Here is a 22,866-nt window from a genome sequence, read left to right as displayed (position 1 = left end):
CTGGGCTCTAAGCTCTGGATAATGGTGTTGAATAGCTTAAACTTCCTGCAGAAGCAAAAATGAAGAGAAGAAACTGGGAGTTCCCATACTGGCTCAGTGGTAACAAACCCAACTAGGATCCATGAGGATGAAGGTTCAACCCCTGGCCTCACTCAGTGAGTTTAAGATCCAGTGTTGCTCTGAGCTGTGGTGTAGGTTGCAGACACAGCTTGAATTTGCTGTGGCTGTGGCTGTGGCACAGGCTGGTGGCCACAGCTCCAATTCAACCTGGGAACTTCCATATGCCACAGGTACAGCCCTAAAAAGACACACACACAATAAAACACAAATTCGGCCTGGGTTAATGCATGCGACTGGGCCTCTGGAGGTTCACTGGTCTCCTGGGAGACACTGGACTTTTCTCAGCAGAGGTGGAGAGAGGGGACCTCTGGACAGAGGCTTGATGAGAGTCAGTATGGCCTGGTCATTTGCCTGCCTTCTTTCTAAACCACTTCATGTTATCAGCATGTTGGAGAGCCCTAGTCCAGACAGCACAGTGTAACTGGGTCCCCAAGTGTCCTTGTCAGTGTACTCCCATTGGAAGAAAACCAAAAGTCACACATCCAAAAGCCGACCATGTCATTGCTCTCCCAGGCCCTCCCTTGTGCCCAGAGAGGTCCCAGAAGATGAATCTGCTTCCCTTTTCTCTCTTCCTCCCTCCCTTTCTTTCTTTGTCTTTCTGTCTTTCTTCCTTTCTCTTTTTTCTCTGCAGTCCTGGTGCTGCAGAGACGCTGCCAATCCCATTGCACCTCAGTGGGAACTCCAAAATCTTTTCCGGTATAGGTTATTACAGAATATTGAGTAGAATTCCCTCTGCTGTACATTAGGGCCATGTGGCTATCCATTTTATCTATTTTATATGTAGTAGTGTGTATAGGGTAATCCTAAACTCCTAATTTACCCCCCGCCCCCCGCAAGATTCTGCAGTGTATCGGTAGATGGTGCCACTCTATTTCCTGGGGTGTGATATGCACACTCTTGTGTGAGAGGTCAGACAAGGAGCACATGGTGACCCAGGCTGCAGCAGAGGATTCGGGCTCTGCTCTCCCCTGGTGGCCTCCAGCCTACCCATGCTCTGGATTGCTGAGTAAGGTTGTCCAGGTTGCACACTGCCCAAGGGCAAGTCCAAGGCTATGTCATTGACACCCCGGACATTGTAGATTTGGGAATTAAGTAGGACAGTTGCATAGCAGATGGCAATAAACTGCCCTGTTCTAACAGAATCGGTGTATTATGACAATTTTCTGAGGGATGGGAGGCACCATTTTCTAATTTCCTTTGGCTCTGTATGGATTAACAATAGCGTTTTTGCATGGAATGTTTTTTTCTTTCCTGCAGTAATCCAGTCACTGATTCAACACTTACCAAATATTGATTGAGCACCTATTATACACCAGTCCCAGGGCTTGGGCCATGGAATGCAATGGAGAGTAAAAAGGAACAAAAAGCTTAGCCCCTACATTCTAACTGGAAACAACCAGTTTCAGACATGAAACAACCAAGGGCTTGCTTGGTTACGAGATCACAGTTGCGGCAGGTGCTCTAACAGGCAAGTCTGGGGTGTAATGAGAGCATGTGAAGAGCTGAATGAACCAACCATGAACAGAGGGTTCATGGCCCCTGGGAGGCTTTGAAGTTTGATGAGGACCATGGTGGCAGGTGAGGTTGGACAGTGTGGGGGAGGGGGAGGAAAGCTGTAGAAGCTGAGGGTTTCCTGGAGGCACATCCCAGCAAGTATGACAAGCTCATGCAGTGCATGAACACTGTCGAATAAAACCAAAGAACATAGGGAGAAAATGATCTCCTTTGAATTCTCTTCAACCTTTTGATTCAGTCAAGGATGGAGTCACACTTGCGGTCTACTATTTTTAACACTTTTTTAACATTTGCTTATTTTTGCTTAGAAATAGTGGGCCTTTTGCCAAAGCCTTGGACAGGAAACAGTGTCCAAATGTAGTTTAATAATAGTGCTTTGTTTATTTTGTTTTATTTTATTTATTTATTTTTTTATTTTCCCACTGTACAGCAAGGGGGTCAGGTTATCCTTACATGTATACATTACAATTACAGTTTTTCCCCTGTTTTATTTTTTTTATGACCGTGCCCACAACCTATGGAAGCTTCCAGGCCAGGGACTGCACCTGAGCTGCAGCTGTGGCAACCCGGGATCCTTTAACCCACTGCACTGGATCAGGGATCAAACCTAAACTTCTGCAGGAAATTTGAGCCACTATGTTTGGATTCTTAACCCACTGCACCACTGTGGGAACTCCCCGTAATACTTTGTTTTAATTACAGGGAGCCCCGGCTTCGCATGGTGGTTTCGGACTATGACAATGACCCTGCAAACCTGAACCATGCAAAGCAATCTTACTAATCAATGGGAAAAATTGTGTTTATTTTGTGACCTTTAAAAAGTTTTGCCAGAACAAGAAAAACTCTCTTACTGTTGATTATAAAACATAAAGGGAAATGAAAAAAAAACCCAGTAAAACTAATATTGATTGAATATATGGTAATTGAAAACAGTAGCAACATTGAGAAAGGGTTTTATTTTTTTGTGTAAAACTAATCAAGAGCAGTTTGAACAGCATTTATCTTCTTCTCATTGTTTAACTCATAGTATGAAGCATCTTTTCTGTGCTTTGGCAGATTGTCACACCCTTTAGATGTTGGACCAGCTTCCCACATTTTCTCCTTCATGCTTTCAATGTCGTGAAAGATCTCCGAGGATTTCTTTAATGTGGGGTTAGGTGGCTGGTGTCATTTCCTCTGGGACATCTTTAATCTCTTTGTTAAAACCTTTTTTCCCCCCATTTATGTTGATAAGTTCACCTTTATTAAGCTCCTCAAACTGCTTCTCTATAGTCTTTTGACTGTGGTAGTGTCAACATTTCCTCCACCAGCCAGCTTTCTTCAGTGATTCCGTTCACATTTAATTCTAATTTTACTTTCAGCATCATCGCTTTTCATTTCTCTGTTGCACTTTCATCTGTGTCAGCCCACACCATCTTTTGATGATCTGTTCTGGCAGGTGGTTTTATCCCTGAGAGACAAGGGGACAGCACACTTCTATACTTTGCAGTCTGGGTGTGAACTGAATAACAGATGCATGGTTATCATTCACCAACAGATTATGAAGTAATTGATGTGATTGGTCACTCGTCACACTGTCCATCTGTTTATTTTCGTAGAATTTGTGAGTTGAAGAGCCAGCAAATTTGAAGAGCTAGCTAGAAGTCTGTATTTTATACACTCACTTGCTGTGAAGAGAGTAGAACTTGATCTCTGAAAATTGAACCACGTTGCAGGGGAAATTCATGTTATTTAGCTAAACTTTGGTAACTGACATGTGTGTGTGTAGTGGAAACTTGCTAAACAAGAACTCCCTGTATACTTAGGTTTTTTCAAAATGAGGAATAGTGGATGTGCAATATTCCCTAAGTTTTAGTTGTGTAGCAGTGATCCGCAATTTTTATCCTTTTTTTTTTTTTTTTTTTTGTCTTTTTAGGGTTACACCCTTGGCATATGGAGGTTCCCAGGCTAGGGGTCAAATTGAAGCTACAGCTGCTGGCCTACGCCACAGCCACAGCAATGCCAGATCCGAGCCTCGTCTGACCTACACCACAGATCATGGCAACACCAGATCCTTAACCCACTGAGTGAGGCCAGGGATCGAGTCTGGGTCCTCACGGATCCTAGTCGGGTTTGTTTACCACTGAGCCAGAACGGGAACTCCATGATTCACAATTTTTTTTTTTGGTCTTTTTGCTATTTCTTGGTCTTGGGCCACTCCCACGGCATATGGAGATTCCCAGGCTAGGGGTCCAGTTGGAGCTGTAGCCACCGGCCTACACCAGAGCCACAGCAACTCGGGATCCGAGCCGCGTCTGCAACCTACACCACAGCTCACGGCAACGCCGGATCGTTAACCCACTGAGCAAGGGCAGGGATCGAACCCGCAACCTCATGGTTCCTAGTCGGATTCGTTAACCACTGCGCCACGACGGGAACTCCCATGATTCACAATTTTTAAAGGTTGTGTTCCATTTATAGTTCTGAATGTTTAGTTGTTTAGTTTTAAGTTTTTTTATTTGTGGCAAGTAATACTGACCCTTTCCATTTATGTTACAGAAAATGTCTTTTTAAAATATATACATTTAGCTAAACTTTGGAGTCCCCTGGTGCTGCAGCAGGTTAGGGATCAGGTGTGGTCACTATTGTGGCTCAGGTTGCAGCTGTGGCGTGGGTTGGATCCCTGGCCCTGGAACTTCCACATGCCACGAGCACAGCGCCCCCCCCAAAAAAAATGTATATTTAAGTGAAATCCTATAAAATGTGAATTGATTCAAAGAAATATTGATTATGGAGCGTGACTATGGGGCAGAAATTTTGAGGATTGTGTATAAAGGACTATAGTTTGGGAAGTGCTGCTTGGGTACCAGCAGCTGAACACAGGAGTGGTTGTGTTCCCTAAGGTTATGTCTCATGGAATAGAGATGGCCTTCTCAACTCTCTTCCCTAAATACTGCCTACAAGGCTGTCCTGGGCAAATTTAGGTACTGGTTCCCAGCATCCCTTTGTCCAACTTGCATGATCTAAGGGCATAGCCATACCGGGAAATTCGGGATTATTCTATGCACATTTCTTTGTAATATCATGATGTATCTAGTTGATATATAGAGACCCCAAACGTGTTTCCTTCTTAATAGCCACATAATATGTCATAGCGTGGACATAAATTTATATAATAAATCATTCTCTCTCTCTTTCTTGCTTTCATTTTTGCACTACAAAAAGTAATGCAACACAGGAGTTCCGTCGTGGCGCAGCAAAAACAAATCTGACTATTACCCATGAGGGTGCAGGTTTGATCCCTGACCTTGCTCAATGGGTTAAGGATCTGGTGTTGCTATGAGCTGTGGTGTAGGTGGCAGACTCGGCTCTGCTGTTGCTACATAGGCTGGCAGCTGTAGCTCTGATTCCACCCCTAGCCAGGGAACTTCCATATTCCTCGGATATAGCCCTAAAAAGCAAAAACAAAAAAAGTACTGCAACAAATACATTTTAGACATATCCTTATTATTGGGATGCTGGATCAAAGAATTGTGGACTGTTAATTATAAATGATATTGCTAGGCTCACATTTCCATCAGCAGCATATGAAAGGTTCCATTGTGTCTCCTCTTTGCCAGTACTGTATATTGTCATTCCTGACAATTGGCAACATGATGGGGAAGGGGAAGTGGGCTGTGGAGCCATCGATTTCTTAGGCATCCAGCAGGTTCAGTGTTCCATGGTTCTTTCTGGGAAATTCAGGCATTGACATGTCAAAATTGGGTTGACTGTTTACCATTACGGAAGGTTTTTCTCCTTTGAAAAAGCATTTGGCCTTGGTTCTTCAAAAGCCATTGTTTTGGTGTTGTCAAACATTTGTTAACACATCCTTTGAAGCATTTCACTTAGTGTCTGTGAAGAAGGAAGGGGTGCTTGATTCCAAATGATTGTGGAGCTATAAGAAATTGAGTTGAATTTTTTATCCATCTCCCTCTTTTTGAACTAGGTCATTCCTGTTTGCAATTAGGAATTTTCCTCTTTGAGCATTTCCATGGCCAAAGTCTCAGGGAAGAGAGGAGTGACAGACTATTTCTCTATGACAAAAAGATGCAGCATTTTCTTTTTCTTTTTCTTTTTTTTTCTTCCTAGGTCCACAACCTCAGTGTACGGAGGTTCCCAGGCTAGGGGTCGAATTAGAGCTACAGGTGCCGGCCTACACCATAGCAGCAGCAACACAGGATCCAAGCCACGTGTGTGACCTACACCATAGCTCACAGCAACACTGGATCCTTAACCACTGAGCAAAGCCAGGGATCGAAACTGCGTCCTCATGGTGGCTAGTCAGATTCGTTTTCGCTGAGCCATGACGGGAACTCCACATGCAGCATTTTCGATTCCTGTCTGCAACTTTATTTGTATCATCTGGCTTAGGTTAGGGCGTCCACTCTTCACACTTAGAATCCTCTTTATTTTAAAGACTAAAAGCACTCAAAAACAAAGCTTCAAAATACATGAGCAAAATTTTCTCTGAGAGGAGAAATAAAGACAGAAAAATCTACAATTATGGTTGGAGGTTTTAACAGTTCTCCCAAAATAACTGATAGAATAAGTAGACAGAAGTTCATTAAGCTGGGTCTTTGAGAAAATAAGTCATTTATTCAAGTCCATTCAAAGAATGTAAAGTCCAGGATTCCAGGTCAAGAAAGATCCCACAGTTTTCCCTGTACTACAGTTTCACACTGCAAATATATCCAATCCCTTATTCAAATAAGTAATAACAAACATGCTTTAGAGACTGCCAGAAGCTGAGAGGAGCAGGCATATTTCAGGAGACCCCCTGATCTGAATTCCAGCAAGGCAGAGAAAGTGCCAGCTTGCTTCAGCCCTTGAATTCGGCCCTGCCACTTCAAAGAAAACTCAAGAATAAAAATGGAGAAAGTGGCACCGCAGGCTGAAATTGCTAGACCCCCAGAGGAAGCAGAGAAAGTAAAGGAAACCCAGGATGCTGAAAGTCCCTCAGACCAGTGTGTGAAACCTTGGAGTGACCACAAGATCAGGAGTTTCCTACAAGAACGGGAGTTTGTTGAATGTGAAGAGTTGAGGAGGAAATATCACATAGCATCAAGAGCATCTCAAGTGAAGGGGAACAAATTGGGGCTGGAGAAAATGTCTCCAGATGCTCATAAAAATGCACAACTTATATTGGACCATTCATGAAGCCAACCAGAGAGCAAGGTGCAAACCCTTGCCATGTCCTTTTGGAGAGGCCCTTCACAGGATCCTGGGACACAGCGGAGGATAAGAACTTCTCAGAAGGTAGGTAGGCTAACCTCCTACCTCCCTAGTACCAGCCCCCCACCTATGAAGAGATGTTGTGGGCTCCCCTTCCTACATCATGTTCCCACCTGGAATGTGATTCTCAGGTACCTGGATAGGAGCCCTGGACCTTCCACAGTCAAATCCATGACTGTTTCCTGCCTGTCTTCCCTCTACCTCAGCCCCCAGCCACAGTGGTCAACCTTCTCTGACACTGAATCAAATGTAGAACAGTTAGAACCTGTTAGAACAGAGAGACAGAACCTGACTTTTCCTTCCCATCTTAATGTAATGAGAAAAAATGTGGAAATAAATGAGTGCTATGCACACGCGTGCACACACACACACACACACACACACACACACACAGAGCCCCAGTTGAACTATTTCCCTCGAAGATAGAATAGTTGGTTCCTGCTCAGGGAAGATTTCATAAGTAGCTCTGGTGCCCTCTTGGTGCATCGGTTTCCTTCTCTGTATGATGGAAATTGTCCTACCTTCCCTGCTTACCTCCTAGAGAACTTGTGAATCCCTTGATGTAAAAGTGGTGTAAACAGCATGGAGTGCTGTGAAAGTGACATTCCGGTTACTTTCAGAGGAGGGAGGTGTCAAGTGTAATTAGGACGAAAAAAATGATTAGAGCCCACTGTGCACACAGCATGGTGGCCCTGGGGCTCTGTTATGCACAGGAGTGTTGGTTTGGTCTTTAATGGAGACTAACTTCCTAAGTGACAGTTCTTCCCTAAATTAGGCAGTCACTGGACTGGGGCCAGTACTGACTAAATCGTTTGAGTCTACCTGCAAATCAGGTAAGAGCCAGGAGCATGTGGTTGGCTCTGTTTGTAAGGAGCCACCGAAAAGGACTTGAATTCCAGACCTGCTAGCTTCTCACACACAACATGAAGGACGTCTGTCCCAACGCAGACGCACGAGTGGTTTAAAGTCACGTCAGTAAAGGCTTTGGATCAGTCAGGAGGCAGCTGTTTGTGAGTTTACAGAAGCCTCATCTGATTGGACCAGCCGGAGTCCTGTGCCAGTCCTTGAACCAATCCCTGGGGTAGAGGAATGCCAGATGATGATTGGCTCTAGGTCTGACTCCCAGAATGCATTTCTGGGACAAGAGGTGGCATCCGCCCTGCGAGAAGAACAGGGTGTGAGAGGGGTTGTGGGTCAAGTTCCCAGGAGGGAACAGAATCCGAGCGCACCTGGGGCCTTAGCTTAACTGACCATAGGAGTCTGGGAATGGCTCATGTGGCACTTCCTGAAATAAGAAGTCACTCTGACCTCTCTTTCTCTCTCTTTGGGGTTTTGATGGCCCTTCAAAAATAATTCCCAGAGTCCATTATACATGTAAATGTAGAAATTAGATGAACTCTTGGCATCAGTGAACATTACGCTGTCTAAATGACTAGGTTGACTGTCTCTTTGCTTCCGTCATGCTTCACCTGCCTTCCCAATATCAAAAATAACTCCTTAACGGAAGTGTCAAGTAGAGGCATAGATTTTTTTTTTCCTTTGTCTAGTAACAGGATTCGTTCAAATCAAAAGCTGAAAACTGCTCTTCTGACCCCTCACCCACTTTTCAAAAGGAATTTAGAGAGTTTGCATGTGGTAGGAAATCGCTCTCATGTTGACATAAATATTTTCAGTTTTCTCCTCTTGGGGAGGCACGTAGAACCACCATCCATCCCACCATCCACCCAATTTGGTAACCCCCTTACCCATACATGGCCTGAGCAGGGTGTTATAAAACAGTGCCTCAGCGTTTCAATCTGTTCAGACCTTGCATCTCAGCCAGGGGCATGTTTTAGAGCCTTGTGTGCCTTTGGCACCATTGAAGAGGAGCGAGAACTTCCTGCGGACAGCTGAGTTGACACGCCTCCTCTCTCTCTAGGAAACGGCCAAGCATTGTTTTCTGGGTCAATTCTTTGAAAGCAAAAATGAAATCTTTTGATCTCCCAGAGTGTGTCCACTGAATATGAGGACACCTATTTACAGGTAAGAGGGTATGAACAGTAGGCATCCATCCACACGTGGGGTCTGACGGAAGCACTGAGAACCAGCCCAAGCTTCTGACTCACCTCACTGCAGTCACCAAGGCGCCAGCCAGTTCACAGGAAACCGTATAGGGGAGCGTATCCATACTAAAATCAGGTTATTACTGTGGCCTCAGGTTTCAACAACACTACGCTTTTCCTCAGGAACAATGTCCCTCACTAGTGCCGTCCGATCTGGTTTTGATTTTCATTGAACTGATGTCATCTGCCTGCTGGGGCCCTGGCAATCGGAAGTTGTGCTAAATTTTCATTTCCCTCAAGAAGGTGTCTCCCTCCCTCGCCTCCAAGACAACAGGGAAACACTATTTACAAGTTACAGTTGTAATTACGGAAGTGCTAATAGTTCAGGAGAGGCATGAATTGGAGAAAACACATTGAATTATTATACAGTGTTGGAGCTGAGATGTGTGAATAAACAGGACCCCCCTGAATTGGGGGAAGCAGAGGAAACAGGAATGATCGGGAGGAGAATTCAATCTCTGTGCATTCTGTCCATCTGCCATCTCCCACTCTGCCTCTCACATCATCTCCATGACTGTCTCTGTGTCTCTCAGCTTCATGTGCTCTGTTTTTCTCTCTGCCCCATCTCACTCTCTCTCTGGCTAACTGGCTTTATTCAGACTTGTTTTCTTTGTCTCCTCTCTCTCTTGTTTTGTTCTAAAGCCGTGTGCACTCTGGGAGTTCCCTGGTGGTTTAGTGGTTAGGATTCAACACTTTCACTGCTGTGGCAAGGTTCGATCACTGTTCTGGGAACTAAGATCCTACATCCAGCCACTGCACACCTCAGTCAAACAGCAACAATAACAACAACAACAAAAACAACCATAACAAAGGCTGTGTGTTCTCCATCTTTGACCCTCATTTCATGGTCGGATGGTTTCAGCATCATGGCATCTGAGATCTTACTGTACCCCAGGCAATGTGGGAGGCACCGGAAGAAAAGAACTGTGGTCTCTGCCTTCATGGAGTGTTGTCTCTTGGGTGGCTTTAATTGGCTCAGTCCCCTTTCCCTGTAGATCCTCCCTCCTTACACAGAGGTGTAGGGACTCCCCTGTTTATATCCTGTTGTGTTGGCCATGGAGAGAAACTTGACTCTAAAGTCACTGCTCACCATCTTCCCTGTGTGCTACCTGTAATCATGTCCATTCAATAGCATTCTCCCCCTCATACTCATGGTTGCAGGTGGTAATGACCTCATCCTGGGTACCAGGTGATGCCTAGTAGACCCTCCTTCTAAGCATCTTCTGCCTCTCTTCTCACAGATAGCACCCGGGAGACTGGGTAGCACTCTGGGTAGCACTTTCACAGACTCGCATTTTATTGACTCTCTCTGAGTGCCATCCTGTTGGAGATAACTTTCCTCCTGTTATTCCGGGATTTCTAAAAAGCTGAGTTTTGAAATCACCTACTGCTTTGTGGATAATAAACAATCAGAATCCCCAACACAGTCATCAGGTAGGGAAGAACTGGGCTGATTTCAGAGTAATAGAATACAAACTTTGGGTTGGAAAACCATTATTTCAGTCAGAGCCTACATCTCACTTTATCTCTGAGCAGAGTTGACATGTCTTGAAACTTTTAGGCATCAGAATTTGGGGGCAGAGGGGTATGAGTGGAAAAATAGGGTCAGAATTAGTTTCCTATTCAGAGGCTGGTGTCCCTTTGTCAGGGACCAGAGGATGTGGGCTGTCAGGGCTCAGGGGCGTGACCCAGAACTTCATAGGCTGAGAGAGAGGCTGGGATGGAACATACCAGAAGCCATACGTGGTCATGGCTTGGGGGCTTTGGGGCTATTTGGCTGTTTCTGCTAAAATTTAAGGTCACATTTGTAAAACATCTTTTTATAGGTTTTTAAATCAAAACCTCTACAGATCTATCTTACACAGCCTTAAAGCTTTTGAGTTAGGCCAAGAGATGGATTGTTAGCTCCATTTTACAAATAAGGGGCTGGGAAATGGGTTAACAGGCTGGCAGCCAGGGTGGTAGGCTTTGGTTCATGTCCTGGTTGGGTTGCAGAAGAGTGATTCTGGCCAAATTAAGGAACCCTTTGCAGCTTCGTTTCCCCTACTTGTAAAATGAGGATGAAAACGATAATCTTTCAGTAGGGATGTTTGACAATTAAATGAGATAAATAAAACCAGTTAATATTTATCAAATGCTTATGGGGTACCAGGCATTGTTTTGTATGCTATTTTTTGTTATTAGATATACATGCATATTGTACTATATTCATTATAAATAAGCATTATTATTAACAGGCAATGCATTGTAAATCACTTAGCACAGTGCTAGGCACTTACCTAAGTGTTTAAAGAAATTAATTTCAGGAGTTTCCATTGTGGCGCAGCAGAAACGAATCCAACTAGGAACCATGAGGTTGCAGGTTCGATCCCTGGCCTTGCTCAATGGCTTAAGGATCCAGCATTGCCCTGAGCTGTGGTGTAGGTCACAGATGTGGCTCAGATCTGGTGTTGCTGTGGCTGTAGTGTAGGCTGGCAGCAACAGCTCCTATTTGACCCCTAGGGAACCTCCATATGCCACGGGTGCAACCCTAAAAAAAGGACAAAAGGCAAAAAAGAAAAAGAAGAAGAAATTAATTTCGACAAATTATGTTTGTTAGGCACTTGCCATATTGTGTATCTTTATTCATTTATTCATTGATTTGTTTCTATTATTGGTTCTTCTGGTTTTTCACATTATTTTAACATTTCCCATGAGTTTGAATAAATGCATTTGCCCAACTCCTTTTCCTCAAATTCCCCAAATGTTAACATTCTCTCTACACAAACATACATTATTACTGATTTTATGAAATGTTTGAGCATTGTACCCACAATGGTCCTTTATCTGTAAACACTTCAGTGTGAGTTTCTCCCAAGCTCTTAGGAGAAATGATCAAAATCAGAAAATTAATATTGATGCTAAGAATTATGTTATCCCCAGATGGTATTCAAATTTCATCCACTGTCCCATTAACACTCCTTAAAGCAAAAGAAAGGTGTTTCTTTCTGTTTGAGCGTTTGATGTAGGAACATACATACATTGGTTGTGTCTCTTAGACCCCTTTAGTCTGGAAGTTTCTCAGTCTTTGTCTCTTAGACTGTGATGTATTTGAAATGCACAGACCAGTTATTTTGTAGAATGCCCCATCATTTGGGTTTGTTTGATGTTTCCTCATTAGTAGAGTCATTTTTTGGGGGGGGGGGACACTTCAGAAGTAATGCTGTATCCTTTTTCAGGACATATGATGTCTTTATCCCATTACTAGTGATGTTGTCTTTGATCGTGTGGATAATGCTATGTTTGCAGATTTGGGGTACCATAAAGTTACATTTTTTTCTCTTTGAAATGAATAGGTCTCTTGTGCAGAGGTACACTGACACTCTACCAATATTCTCCTTCTTATCACACTTTTAATCACTAGCAGCATCCATAATGATTCTCACCTGAAGCAATTATAGTAATAAGTGGTGGCTGCCAGATGGTGGTATTCTAATGTCATCCTTCTGTCTTACACTTATTAGTTGGAATTCTACCCTAAGGATGAAAGTTCCTTCCTTCTCTGTTTATATCAGTATGGATTCAGAAGCTTATGTATCTATATATAATCTGTTACATATATTAAGTTACACACATTATGTTGTATTAATATATACAACACGTCACATATATTACACTACATATATAATATGCTACATATGTTATATATAATATGTATATTATGTAAAATATAATGTGTTATATATTATGTTATATTAACTTATAATTTGCAGTTACAATTATTTTTAGTGTAGTAAAATTGTCCCAGGTTGGCCAGTGGGAGCCCCTTCAAGCTGTCTCCTATGTCCTTTCGGCATTTGTTCAAGCACTTTGTTACCTTCGGGGTCCACAATATATTTAAGGTCATTATCTTGTACTTTTTGGACCTCAAATCTAGAATCAGCCATTTCTCTATGAAGCTCTGTTTCCTTTCTTGGAGAATGGTATGTAGAACTAAAATCTGGTCCTGGTTGTGCTGATTGCTAAGGCATCATCATCTGTGTCTAAGGCCTCTTAGTGAACAGAACTCGGAAAACTATATACAACACACACACACACACACAGACATGCACGCACACACATACATTTACACACATATAAACAGGCTATGCCCACCTTCCCCCTGGGGTTCATGCTGGTATTTCTAATTCCAAGTCATGGCCACAGAGTTCACTTTTCTTTCCATTTTTAAACTCACATCTCTAGCAAAGAAATCCAGCTCTCATTAGCCGACATATAATATTTGCTCCATCCTACAATATGCTAAAGTAGTTTTGGAGCTGCTAACCCATACTGCTGTGGAAAACAAACCTAACTAGAAATCAGTATATGTTTACAGTTATTTTTATCCTTAGCCTGAGAGTATATAGTCAAAATAATATGCTGAAAAGTTATATGCAACTCTTAGATTTTTGTAGCTGAAGACAATGGAGGTTTATTCTTTTTTTTAACAGTGAGATGAGAAGCTTTGTTTAAGAAATCGTTAGATGTTTTTGTAAGTCCATTATCTTTTCTTAGGGATTTACATGAAAATTCTGTTTGATTGTGTGTATATGGATAAGGAAAATTACTTTTTAAATTTAAGTATAGTTGACATAATATTGTGGTAGTTTCAGATGTACAGCAGAATAATTTAGTTATATATATTTTTTCAGATTCTTTTCCAATATAGGTTATTACAAGATATTAAATATAATTCCCTGTGCTATACAGCAAACCCTTGTTCATTTTATATATAGTGATGTGTATCTGTTAATCTGAAATTCCTAATTTATCCCTGCCCCTCCCCTTTCCCTTGTGGTAATCACAGTTTTGTTTCTATATCTGTAAATCTGTTTCTGTTTTGTAAATAAATTCATTTTATTAATTTTTTAGATTCCACATAGAAGTGATATCATATAATTTTTCTCTGACTTACTTCACTCAGTATAATAATCTCTAGGGCCATATATGTTGCTGCAAATGATACTATTTCATTCTTTTCTTTTAATTTTTTATTTTATTTATTTAATTTATTTTGTCTTTTTGCCTTTCCTAGGGCCACTTCTGTGGCATATGGAGGTTCCCAGGCTAGAGGTCTAATCAGAGCTGTAGCTGCCGGCCTGAGCCAGAGCCACAGCAACACAGGATCTGAGCCACATCTGCGACATACACCACAGCTCACAGCAATGCCGGATCCTTAACGCACTGAGTGAGGCCAAGGATCGAACCCACAACCTCATGGTTCCTAGTGGAATTCGTTAACCACTGAGCCACGATGAGAACTCTAATTTTTTAAATGTTTTTAGTGATTTTTTTTCCCATTATAGGTGGTTTACAGTGTTCTGTCAATTTCTACTGTACAACAAAGTGATCCAGTCACCCATATATATATATACATTCTTTTTCTCACATTATCCTCCATCATGTTCCATCATAAGTAACTAGATCTATAGTTTCCTGAGTTATACAGCAGGGTCTCATTGCTTATCCACTCCAAATGCAATAGTTTGCATCTATTAACCCCAAACTCCCAGTCCATCCCACTCCCTCCCCCTCCCACTTGGCAACCACAAGTCTGTTCTCCAAGTCCATGAGTTTCTTTTATGTGGAAAGTTTCGTTTGTGCTGTATATTAGATTCCAGATATAAGTGTTATCATAAGGTATTTGTATTTCTCTTTCTGACTTATATCACTTAGTATGAGAGTTTCTAGTTCCAATCATGTTGCTGCAAATAGCATTATTTTGTTCTTTTTTATGGCTGAGTAGTATTCCGTTGATATACCAATCTTCTTAATCCATTCATCTGTCGATGGACATTTAGGTTGTTTCCATGCTTTGGCTATTGTGAATAGTGCTGCAATGAGCATATGGGTGCATGTATCAAAACAAAGGAAAGTGTTGGCCGGATATATACCCAAGAATGGGATTACTGATCACATGGTAGTTCTGTATTTGGTTTTCTGAGGTACCTCCACACTGGTTTTCCACAGTGGTTGTACCAATTTACATTGCCACCAACAGTGTAGGAGGGGACCCTTTTCTTCACACCCTCTCCAGCATGTTATTTGTTGACTTGTTAATGATATCCATTGACAGGTGTGAGGTGGTACCTCATAGTAGTTTTCATTTGCATTTTTCTAACAACTAGTCATGTTCAACATTTTTTCATGTGCCTTTTGGCCATCTGTATATCTTCTTTGGAGAAATGTCTATTTAGATCTTTTGCCCATTTTTTCAATTGAGTTGTTGGTTTTTTTGCTGTTGAGTTGTATAAGCTGTTTGTATGTTTTAGAGATTAAGCCCTCGTCAGTTGCATTGTTTCTGTTGCCTTGGGAGTCTGGCCTAAGAAAACATTTGTACCGCTGATGTCAGAGAATGTTTTGCCTATGTCCTCTTCTAGGAATTTGATGGTGTCTTGTCTGTTTAAGTCTTTAAGTCATTTGCATTTGTTTTTGTGCATGGTGTGAGGGCATGTTCCAGTTTCATTGGTTTATATTATTTCATTATTTTTTATGGCTCAGTAATATTCTGTCATATATATATATATACCACATTTTCTTTTCACACTAGGTGAGTTCAGAGTAAGGTCAGATACAGACAGCTTTGCAAGTGGGATCTTCCTGGGAAGTACCAGACAAGTCAAATAATGGCAATTCTTTGAGAATGAGATCTTGAAAGATCTCTGACCACCATCTGCTCTCTCCAGTGGCCTTCAGATTGTGTGTTGGGGGGGGGTGTTTTTTGAGTGTGGGCTGTTATTTTTCAAAGCTACTGTGGAGCTGGAGGGTAGGCGATGGGAGTAAATCTAGTTAAAATGCTGCAAAATTCTCTGTTTTTACCGAGATGCAGCCATTTTCCTGAATAAATGCTCTCCTGGTTGTACAAGCCTTTGTTTTATTTCTAGAGTTCTGAAAATTTTTCTTTTCTTTTCTTTTTTTTTTTTTTGGCCAATATTCTCATTGTTTTTATAGAGGAGAAAATGTTCAGATGTCCTTACTTTGCCATTTTCACAGATGCCACTCTAATGTGCAATATTAATGGAAACTCATCTTCATAAAGAAATGTAAACATGCTTTCAAGACATAAAACCTAGAACTGGCATGAATGGAAACAGAATAAAAGATTAGTGTTTGGATAGATGATAAATTTTTAGCAGCCTGTGGCACCAGGGGATGATTTAAATATAATATCTAACAAGACAAATTGCTTTCTCATTATGCCAGAGGCAGGTAGGAACTGCCTTTGGGATTTGAAAGAGGCTGTTGGTGGACACCAGAGAACAGGATTGCAAAAACCTCAGCCACACATGGAAAAGCTAAAGAAGGAAACATGGTTGCAAATGTATATGAGATAAAAAGCAACACAGTGAGATAGGTGGGGATTTGTTGTGATGAAAAATAAAATCACCTCCTTTGCAACTCAGTTTGGGAAAATTATTGTAGTGTCTTCTTTAAAGGCTGTGAATGTCTTCAGAGTAGAGAGTGATGTTTATTTTCATCTTTTGTATTTCCTTAGAGCCCAGCATGTTGCCTAAACTAATCTCATGTGTACTTGTCAAGACTCTCCATTGCAAGTGACGAAAACCCAATTAAAACCGGCTTAAATAAAACAATTTATTTTATGTATTTAAATTTCCAAAGACAACAGATGTAGATGTAGCTGGATTCAGGAACCCAGAAATCTTTCCCAGGAATCTGTTTTTCTCCTACTCTTTTTTTTTTTTCTTTTATTCTTTTTATGGCCGCACCTGCAGTATATGGAAGCTCCCAGGCTACAGGTCAAATTGGGGCTGGAGCTGCCATCCTACACCATAGCCACAGCAACACCAGATCTGAACTGCATCTGTGATCTACACCACAGCTTGCTGCAATGCCAGATCCTTACTTCACTGAGCAAGGCCAGGGATCCAACTCACATCCTCATGGATAGTATGTCGGGTTCTTAACCTACTGAGCCCCAATGGGAACTCATTTTTCTCCTACTCTTGTCTCTGACTTCCTGTTTGGGTTTCATGAATCAGTTTGTATGGACATGTGGCTGGAATACCTTGTTGGACATTTGGTTCGTCTGTTCATTTGTGAAGCCTGATTTGGTGACCTGGGTCAGCGCCATCCAAGCCACATTCATTGGTGGCAGAGCGGGATGATACCCAAAGGAAAAATGCAATGTCATTAAAAATGGAAGGATGGATGGATGTGCAGTATCCATGGACGTGCATCAGGCAAAATTAGTGCCTGCCCATTACACACAGCGTACATCCATGCTGGTTTTTCCAATTGTATCATGATTCGAATTTAGCCATGTGTTCTAGAACCATGCTTCAATCTCTGTTCTTTGTACACACTGGGATTATTCCCACATCTACACCATTACCCCACCTTCGGTGAGTCCTCATCTCAACTTCTGCCCTGCTTCCTGTTCTTGCTGCATACCTTAAATGTACATGCACATAAATTTCATCTCCTTGGTGACCTTGGGATATTCTGGAAGATAGACTATATTTATAGTCTTTTGGACATATCTCATTGAGATTACATTCAGGAGTTGCTGTCGTGGCTCAGTGGTAACGAACCTGACTAGTAACCGTGAGTATGTGGGTTGAATCCCTGGCCTCAATCAGTGGGTCAAGGATCCAGGTTGCCATGAACTGTGATGTAGGTGCAGACATGAATCGAATTCTGCATTTCTGTGGCTGTGGTGTAGGCCGGCAGCTGCAGCTCCGATTTGACCCCTAGCCTGGGAACCTCCATGTGCCTCATGTGCAGCCCTTTAAAAAAGAGAGAAAGAGGAGTTCCCATTGTGGCTCAGTGGTTAATGAATCCGACTAGGAAACATGAGGTTTTGGGTTTGATTCCTGGCCTTGTTCAGTGGGTTAAGGATCTGGCGTTGCCGTGAGCTGTGGTGTATGTCAGACTCGGCTCGGGACCCAGATTGCTGTGGCTGTGGTGTAGGCCAGCAGCTACAGCTCTGATTGGACCCCTAGCCTGGGACTCTCCATATGCCTCGAGTGCAGCCCTAGAAAGACAAAAGACAAAAAAAGAGAGAGAGAGATTACATTCAGAAGAAAGGGAATACGTCGAAAAACAACCAACGGCTTATTTTTTCATCTTTCTTAGATTAGGTAGGCATCATTTTCAAATATTCATTACAAAGCTGATGTTTCCTATTGACAAGTAGATACTATTTGCAGCTTTAATGAAACCAATGAAACACAACCTATAAGCTGGGGAAAATACTAGTAATTATCTTAAGAGGGTTGTTGGGAAGACGAAATGAGCAATCAATTACATGTAAAGTACTTAGAACTCTCCTCCTCCTTCTTTCCTCTTCCCCGCCTCCTCCTCCCCTTCCCCTCTTTCTTCTTCTCCTCCTCTTCTTTCCCTCCTTTTCCTCCTTCTCCTCCTTTCTCCTCTCCTTCCTCCCTTCCCCTCTCCTCTCCTTCTCCTTCTTCTTCATTATCTCCAACTCATACCCTTTTTCAGATTCAGGGTTGAGATTGAAGGACTGACTTAGAAAATTAAATGTGGGACCCGCTTAACACTTGAGTTGGGACTAGGCGCTCCAAGAGGGAAAGGAACACTTGAAATTATGACCTGTTTGGTCCATTCTGGTTGAGGGTTTGGTGACTCTCGCTGCTGAGTCGTGTTGCCCAGTGTCCTTCGGCGTCTTCAGTTGCCTCTTTCTCTTCAGACAAGTGCAGAAGTGGCATCTCTACAAGAGTCCCTTTGCAAACCTACTCAGTGGTTCGCTAATTCATGAAGCAAATCTTTTGCAGTATCCACTGTAATGGGTATATTTACTGGGTTCTTGTGGCTTATTATGTGCCATCTCTGTTCTAAATTTTGTACACAGATTGACCCATTAAACCCTCGTACAGTCACCGCCCAGTAGGTACTATTATTATCCCTGTATTTCAGATCAGGAAACCCTGGCACAGAGGGAAGTATCTTGTGGCAGATGCTGTTAATGGACTGAAGAAGCCATTTACAAATCCCTACTCCACAGTTGGCTCCACTATAGAAGCTCACTTCCCCAGCCTCCTTTGCAGGTGGGCTGGCCAAGTGACAAGCTGCGTACTTCCTGATAAAAAGGAGCCAGTGCAGCAGGTCACCCCTTTCCCCTCAGCCTTCTCCCTGCTTAGAGAGTGGTTGGAAATGGCTGGTGTGATGGATGCCATCTTGCCACTTTGAAGGAGTGGCCAAGAGAGCTATAGAGAGGAGGTAGCCCTGCTGTAGGTCACTGTACCAAAGCCAGTAGATATAGTCCTCCTTGCATTGAGTTTTCCCTTGAATTAGATCTTCAGTAACTTCAGATCCACATAATCCTCATGGAATCAGAGGCTCAGTGAATTTCAAACCCACTCCAGAGCCCACCCATGCATGTGACCTCTCTTCTGCACTGTTCCTCCCATACCAGAGAACCATCCCAGGTTTTTGGGTGCAGTGGAAGTCAGGGCAACAATACCTCCAAACCTTGGAGAGTTTACAATCTAATGTAACAAGTAGTCTGAGATTAAAACATAAACACGAAATGAATAAATAGTGACCGCTTATGCTGAGATCTGAAGAATGGAAGAAACAGGGAGGCGTGTCTTGGGTCAAGAGCTCTGTGTAAGTAAGATCAGAAAGCATGAATGAGATTCACTGTTGGAAGAATAGAAAAGACCTCTGCCAGGCTTGACTGTGGTGAGGGGCAGAGGGAAGGCAAGAAGAGGAAGCTAGAGAGGTGGGGAGAGTCAGGTCCCTCCACATTAGTGAGTCTGGACTTCATCTTAAGAATGGTAGAATGCTTTCAAAGAGTTTTAATCTAGGGGAGAAATAATCTGAATCCTACTGAAATAAAAAAGAAAAGATGGCAAGAACTTGACAGATGGGAGATAAGTTAGGAAGACAGAACCTACAGAGCTTTGAGGGATCATCATCAGAGGAGAGAAATTAACATGATGTCAGTTTAATATGACTTGGGTTGAGTGGGGAATCTTTGGGTGTGCTTGGATGTTGGGGGAAAGCAGGTGCTGGTGCTCAGCTCCCGAGTGCAGAGGTTTATAATCTCCACCTAGGTCTCTTCTGTCTTATGTGCTGCTGTCTTCCTCAATTTGAATGAAAAAGGCTGTGTTCCCTGTGCGAATAAGCTCTGAAAATAGGCTGTGGTTTACAAAGGAACTTCGAGCTAAGATTTGGCCAATATCAACAAACTCTTGGAGTTCTTGCTGTGGTGCAATGGGATCTGAGGAGTCCTGGGAGCACTGGGATGCTGATTAGATTCTTGGCGGCACATAGTTTGGTTAAGGATCTTGCGTGGCTGCAGCTACAGCTTAGGTCACAACTGCAGCTCACATGTGATCCCTTGCCCAGGAACTTCATATGCCACCGGGCGGCCAAAAATGGAAACAAGACAAAAACATAAACCCTTAGGCTGTGTATGAGGGGTGTCTGCAGGACACAGACAGCTTCTTAAACTACAAAACAAGAACTAAGGTCGGAAGTAGCCTGATGGGTCACCCTTCCAGGGCTTGTGGGTTTGTCTGTGGCTGACACACACCCTCTTCTCTCCTGCGCAGGACACAGAGGTTCTGAACACGGCTATTCTCACCGGAAAGGCTGTTTCGGTCCCGGTCAAGGTCGTGGCGGTTCAAGAGGATGGTTCCGTGGTGGACGTGTCGGAGGCTGTGGAATGCAGGTCTGCGGATGAAGACGTCGTCAAGGTACCGTGGGCTTTCCCTCTGGATCCCCAGGCGTTTGGTCCTGTCCTTCCCCTTCCACTGTCCCGGGGGCTGTTCTGAACATCCAAGGCTCCAAAGGGCTGAGGCCTGGGGTAGGATGCTGAGGAGGGAGTAGGCAATGCATGCCGGGCACTCGCAGGGGATCAGAGGAGGCTGCTTCCCTTCCCCGGGATGGGGAGGTCTCGACCTTGACCTTGAGCAGAAACAATTCTCTTCCCTTTCTTTTCCTCATAGGACAATATTTCCCTCATTTTAGCAATCTACCTGCCATCGTCTCAATTTTTATCAACTTCCTGTGCCAAAAATGTAGTTTATTCAGTAGAGTTTCTTTAAATGCCTCACTTTTTCAATCTTAAATACTAATTTAGTCTCTTTAGGAGGCACTGAAGTCCATGTTCTTGATGTACTAATTTTTTCTTAATATATATTAAAATAAATGACTATTAACTTTCCAAAAGTTCAACCATAACTTATGATGTTCTTAATTAACTTGGGCGCCAGTGGGAGACACCTCATGGTTTGGGAAATCTGGTCCTGGAGGTTTGTGCCTTGTTCTTCATTGCAATTAGCTGGATGTACGCCTCCAATTTCAGCCGGGAACCAGCCCATTTCTTTCAGATTTTTGTAGGGGTCTGTTTGAATTACCGAATTTAGGGTGTCTGCTTATTTTTTCTTGGCACGCTGGTTGGCAGTTTCCTTCTGCAGCGGAGAGGTCAGGGGGAAGGGACTTCAATCTTTAGAAGTCCTTTAAGTTGCTAAGGGAGCCCCCAGGTCCTATGTCCTCATTCATTTGAGAAACACAGTAGCGCTGAGTCCTGCCTTCTTTCCGCTCTGGCGGCTCCTGTTCAGAGGTTAAATGAAACTTGGTCCCCGTCTGAAGAACTCTGGCGGACAGAAAAGCCTGCAGGTGGTCCCTGGGGTGGGCAAGATGCGGGAGGGGCTGCTTCCTCCTTCTTGTGACCCTCCGGAGGCTGTGCCTTAAGCCAGCGATGGTCTCCATGAGGAAGAATTGATGTGTCTGTGAGGCCTAATTTAAAAAAAAAAAAAATCCTTAGGAAACCCAAATTTGGCATAGCCTGCTTCCTGGGTTTGGAATGCTAATTCTTCCTTGGAGACAGAAGGTGGACTGGCTTCAAAGCACACACAGTCTTGCCCTGGGGCTCCTGGCAGGCCCTGGACTCTGCAGGCAGGTTTGATTAAACAAATCTGAAGCTTTCTATATTCAGAGTCTAGGAAGATCTGAGCCAAGTCATACAAACTCATCTGCACAGAATGAAAAAGAGTGATTCATTGCCCTTGATTGTCTTTGACACTGCATGTTACTTACCATCCCTGGGTCATTCCAGAAGGGAGACACTGGTCACAGCACATGGAAATGGCATCTGGGTAATTCTGCCACCGTGGGATCAAACAAATGGCTCACCTCTGCAGAATCTGGTGTGGACCCTCTGGGGTGGGGGCCCAGCTCTGCTGTCCTGGAAAACTGTACCTTATAGAGGCAAGTCCAAGGTTATGGTTCCCCGGTTGCCTTATACTCGGTTGTCTCTCCTTCCCGGAAATATACCAAAGGCAACCCCTGCCCAGCCTGCTGGAGAAATTGCTTTGGAAGACAGTAGGGTTTTTTTGCTCAGCTGTCACTTTCGTGGCCTCTTCTTCTAGCAAAGTATGACCTGATCTTAGCGAAGCAAAGCGTGCAGATGACCAAGCTCAGAGCTGCCTGAGGACATTGCTAGGGGAGCCCAGGCTCTGTTGCAAATCCTGGGCCTGGGTCAGTGGAGGGGGTTCACTCACTGGCTGGGATGCTTTAGTCACGGCTCTCGAGTTAATATGTGCCAGACCTTTGGCTACAACTCTAGGATGTACAATGCTGTCCACAGAGCTGTTGTTGGCCTCGGCATCCCGCAGGGGCTGACCAAACACATGGCTGTTCATTCATACACACCCCAGGGAGAGGCCCCCTGGGGTGTGGGGATGTCATCCAGTCCCTTCTTCACGGTGCAGAGAACACTGTGTGGTTCCCCAGGGAAAGTCTTGCAGGTTTCATCAAATATGGTCACTTGATGGAAATTCTGAGCGTTGGGACCGTGATGTCGGTGAGGGCAGAGGTATGAATTTAGGACGTGGTGATATACAAATGGGCTTCTTTCACGTGG

General features: G+C 43.3%; 2 protein-coding genes across 11 annotated transcripts in view; one reads left to right on the top strand and one right to left on the bottom strand.

Annotated features, from left to right (window-relative positions):
• The window catches only part of DHX37 (DEAH-box helicase 37), a 978,033-nt gene that overhangs the window by 499,391 nt on the left and 455,776 nt on the right, over positions 1 to 22,866 (bottom strand). The gene's annotated exons all lie outside the window — the stretch shown is intronic.
• TMEM132B (transmembrane protein 132B) overlaps positions 1 to 22,866 on the top strand; it is a 393,866-nt gene that overhangs the window by 333,472 nt on the left and 37,528 nt on the right. For all 10 annotated transcript variants that reach the window (XM_084996149.1, XM_084996153.1, XM_084996154.1 and 7 more), the window contains one exon: positions 20,552 to 20,695. In XM_084996149.1, coding sequence (XP_084852275.1) covers positions 20,552 to 20,695 — 144 coding nt within the window. The remainder of the gene's footprint in view (positions 1 to 20,551; positions 20,696 to 22,866) is intronic.

The sequence above is a fragment of the Sus scrofa genome, chromosome 14 (assembly GCF_054392235.1).
Source record: "Sus scrofa isolate SSC_HxYL_T2T_F1_AM1 chromosome 14, Sscrofa_HxYL_maternal_Yorkshire_Landrace_v2.0, whole genome shotgun sequence".
In the NCBI taxonomy this organism is placed as follows: Eukaryota; Metazoa; Chordata; class Mammalia; order Artiodactyla; family Suidae; genus Sus; species Sus scrofa.
The sequence above is the reverse complement of the archived record's forward strand: the minus strand, read 5'-3'. Positions and strand labels throughout refer to the sequence as shown.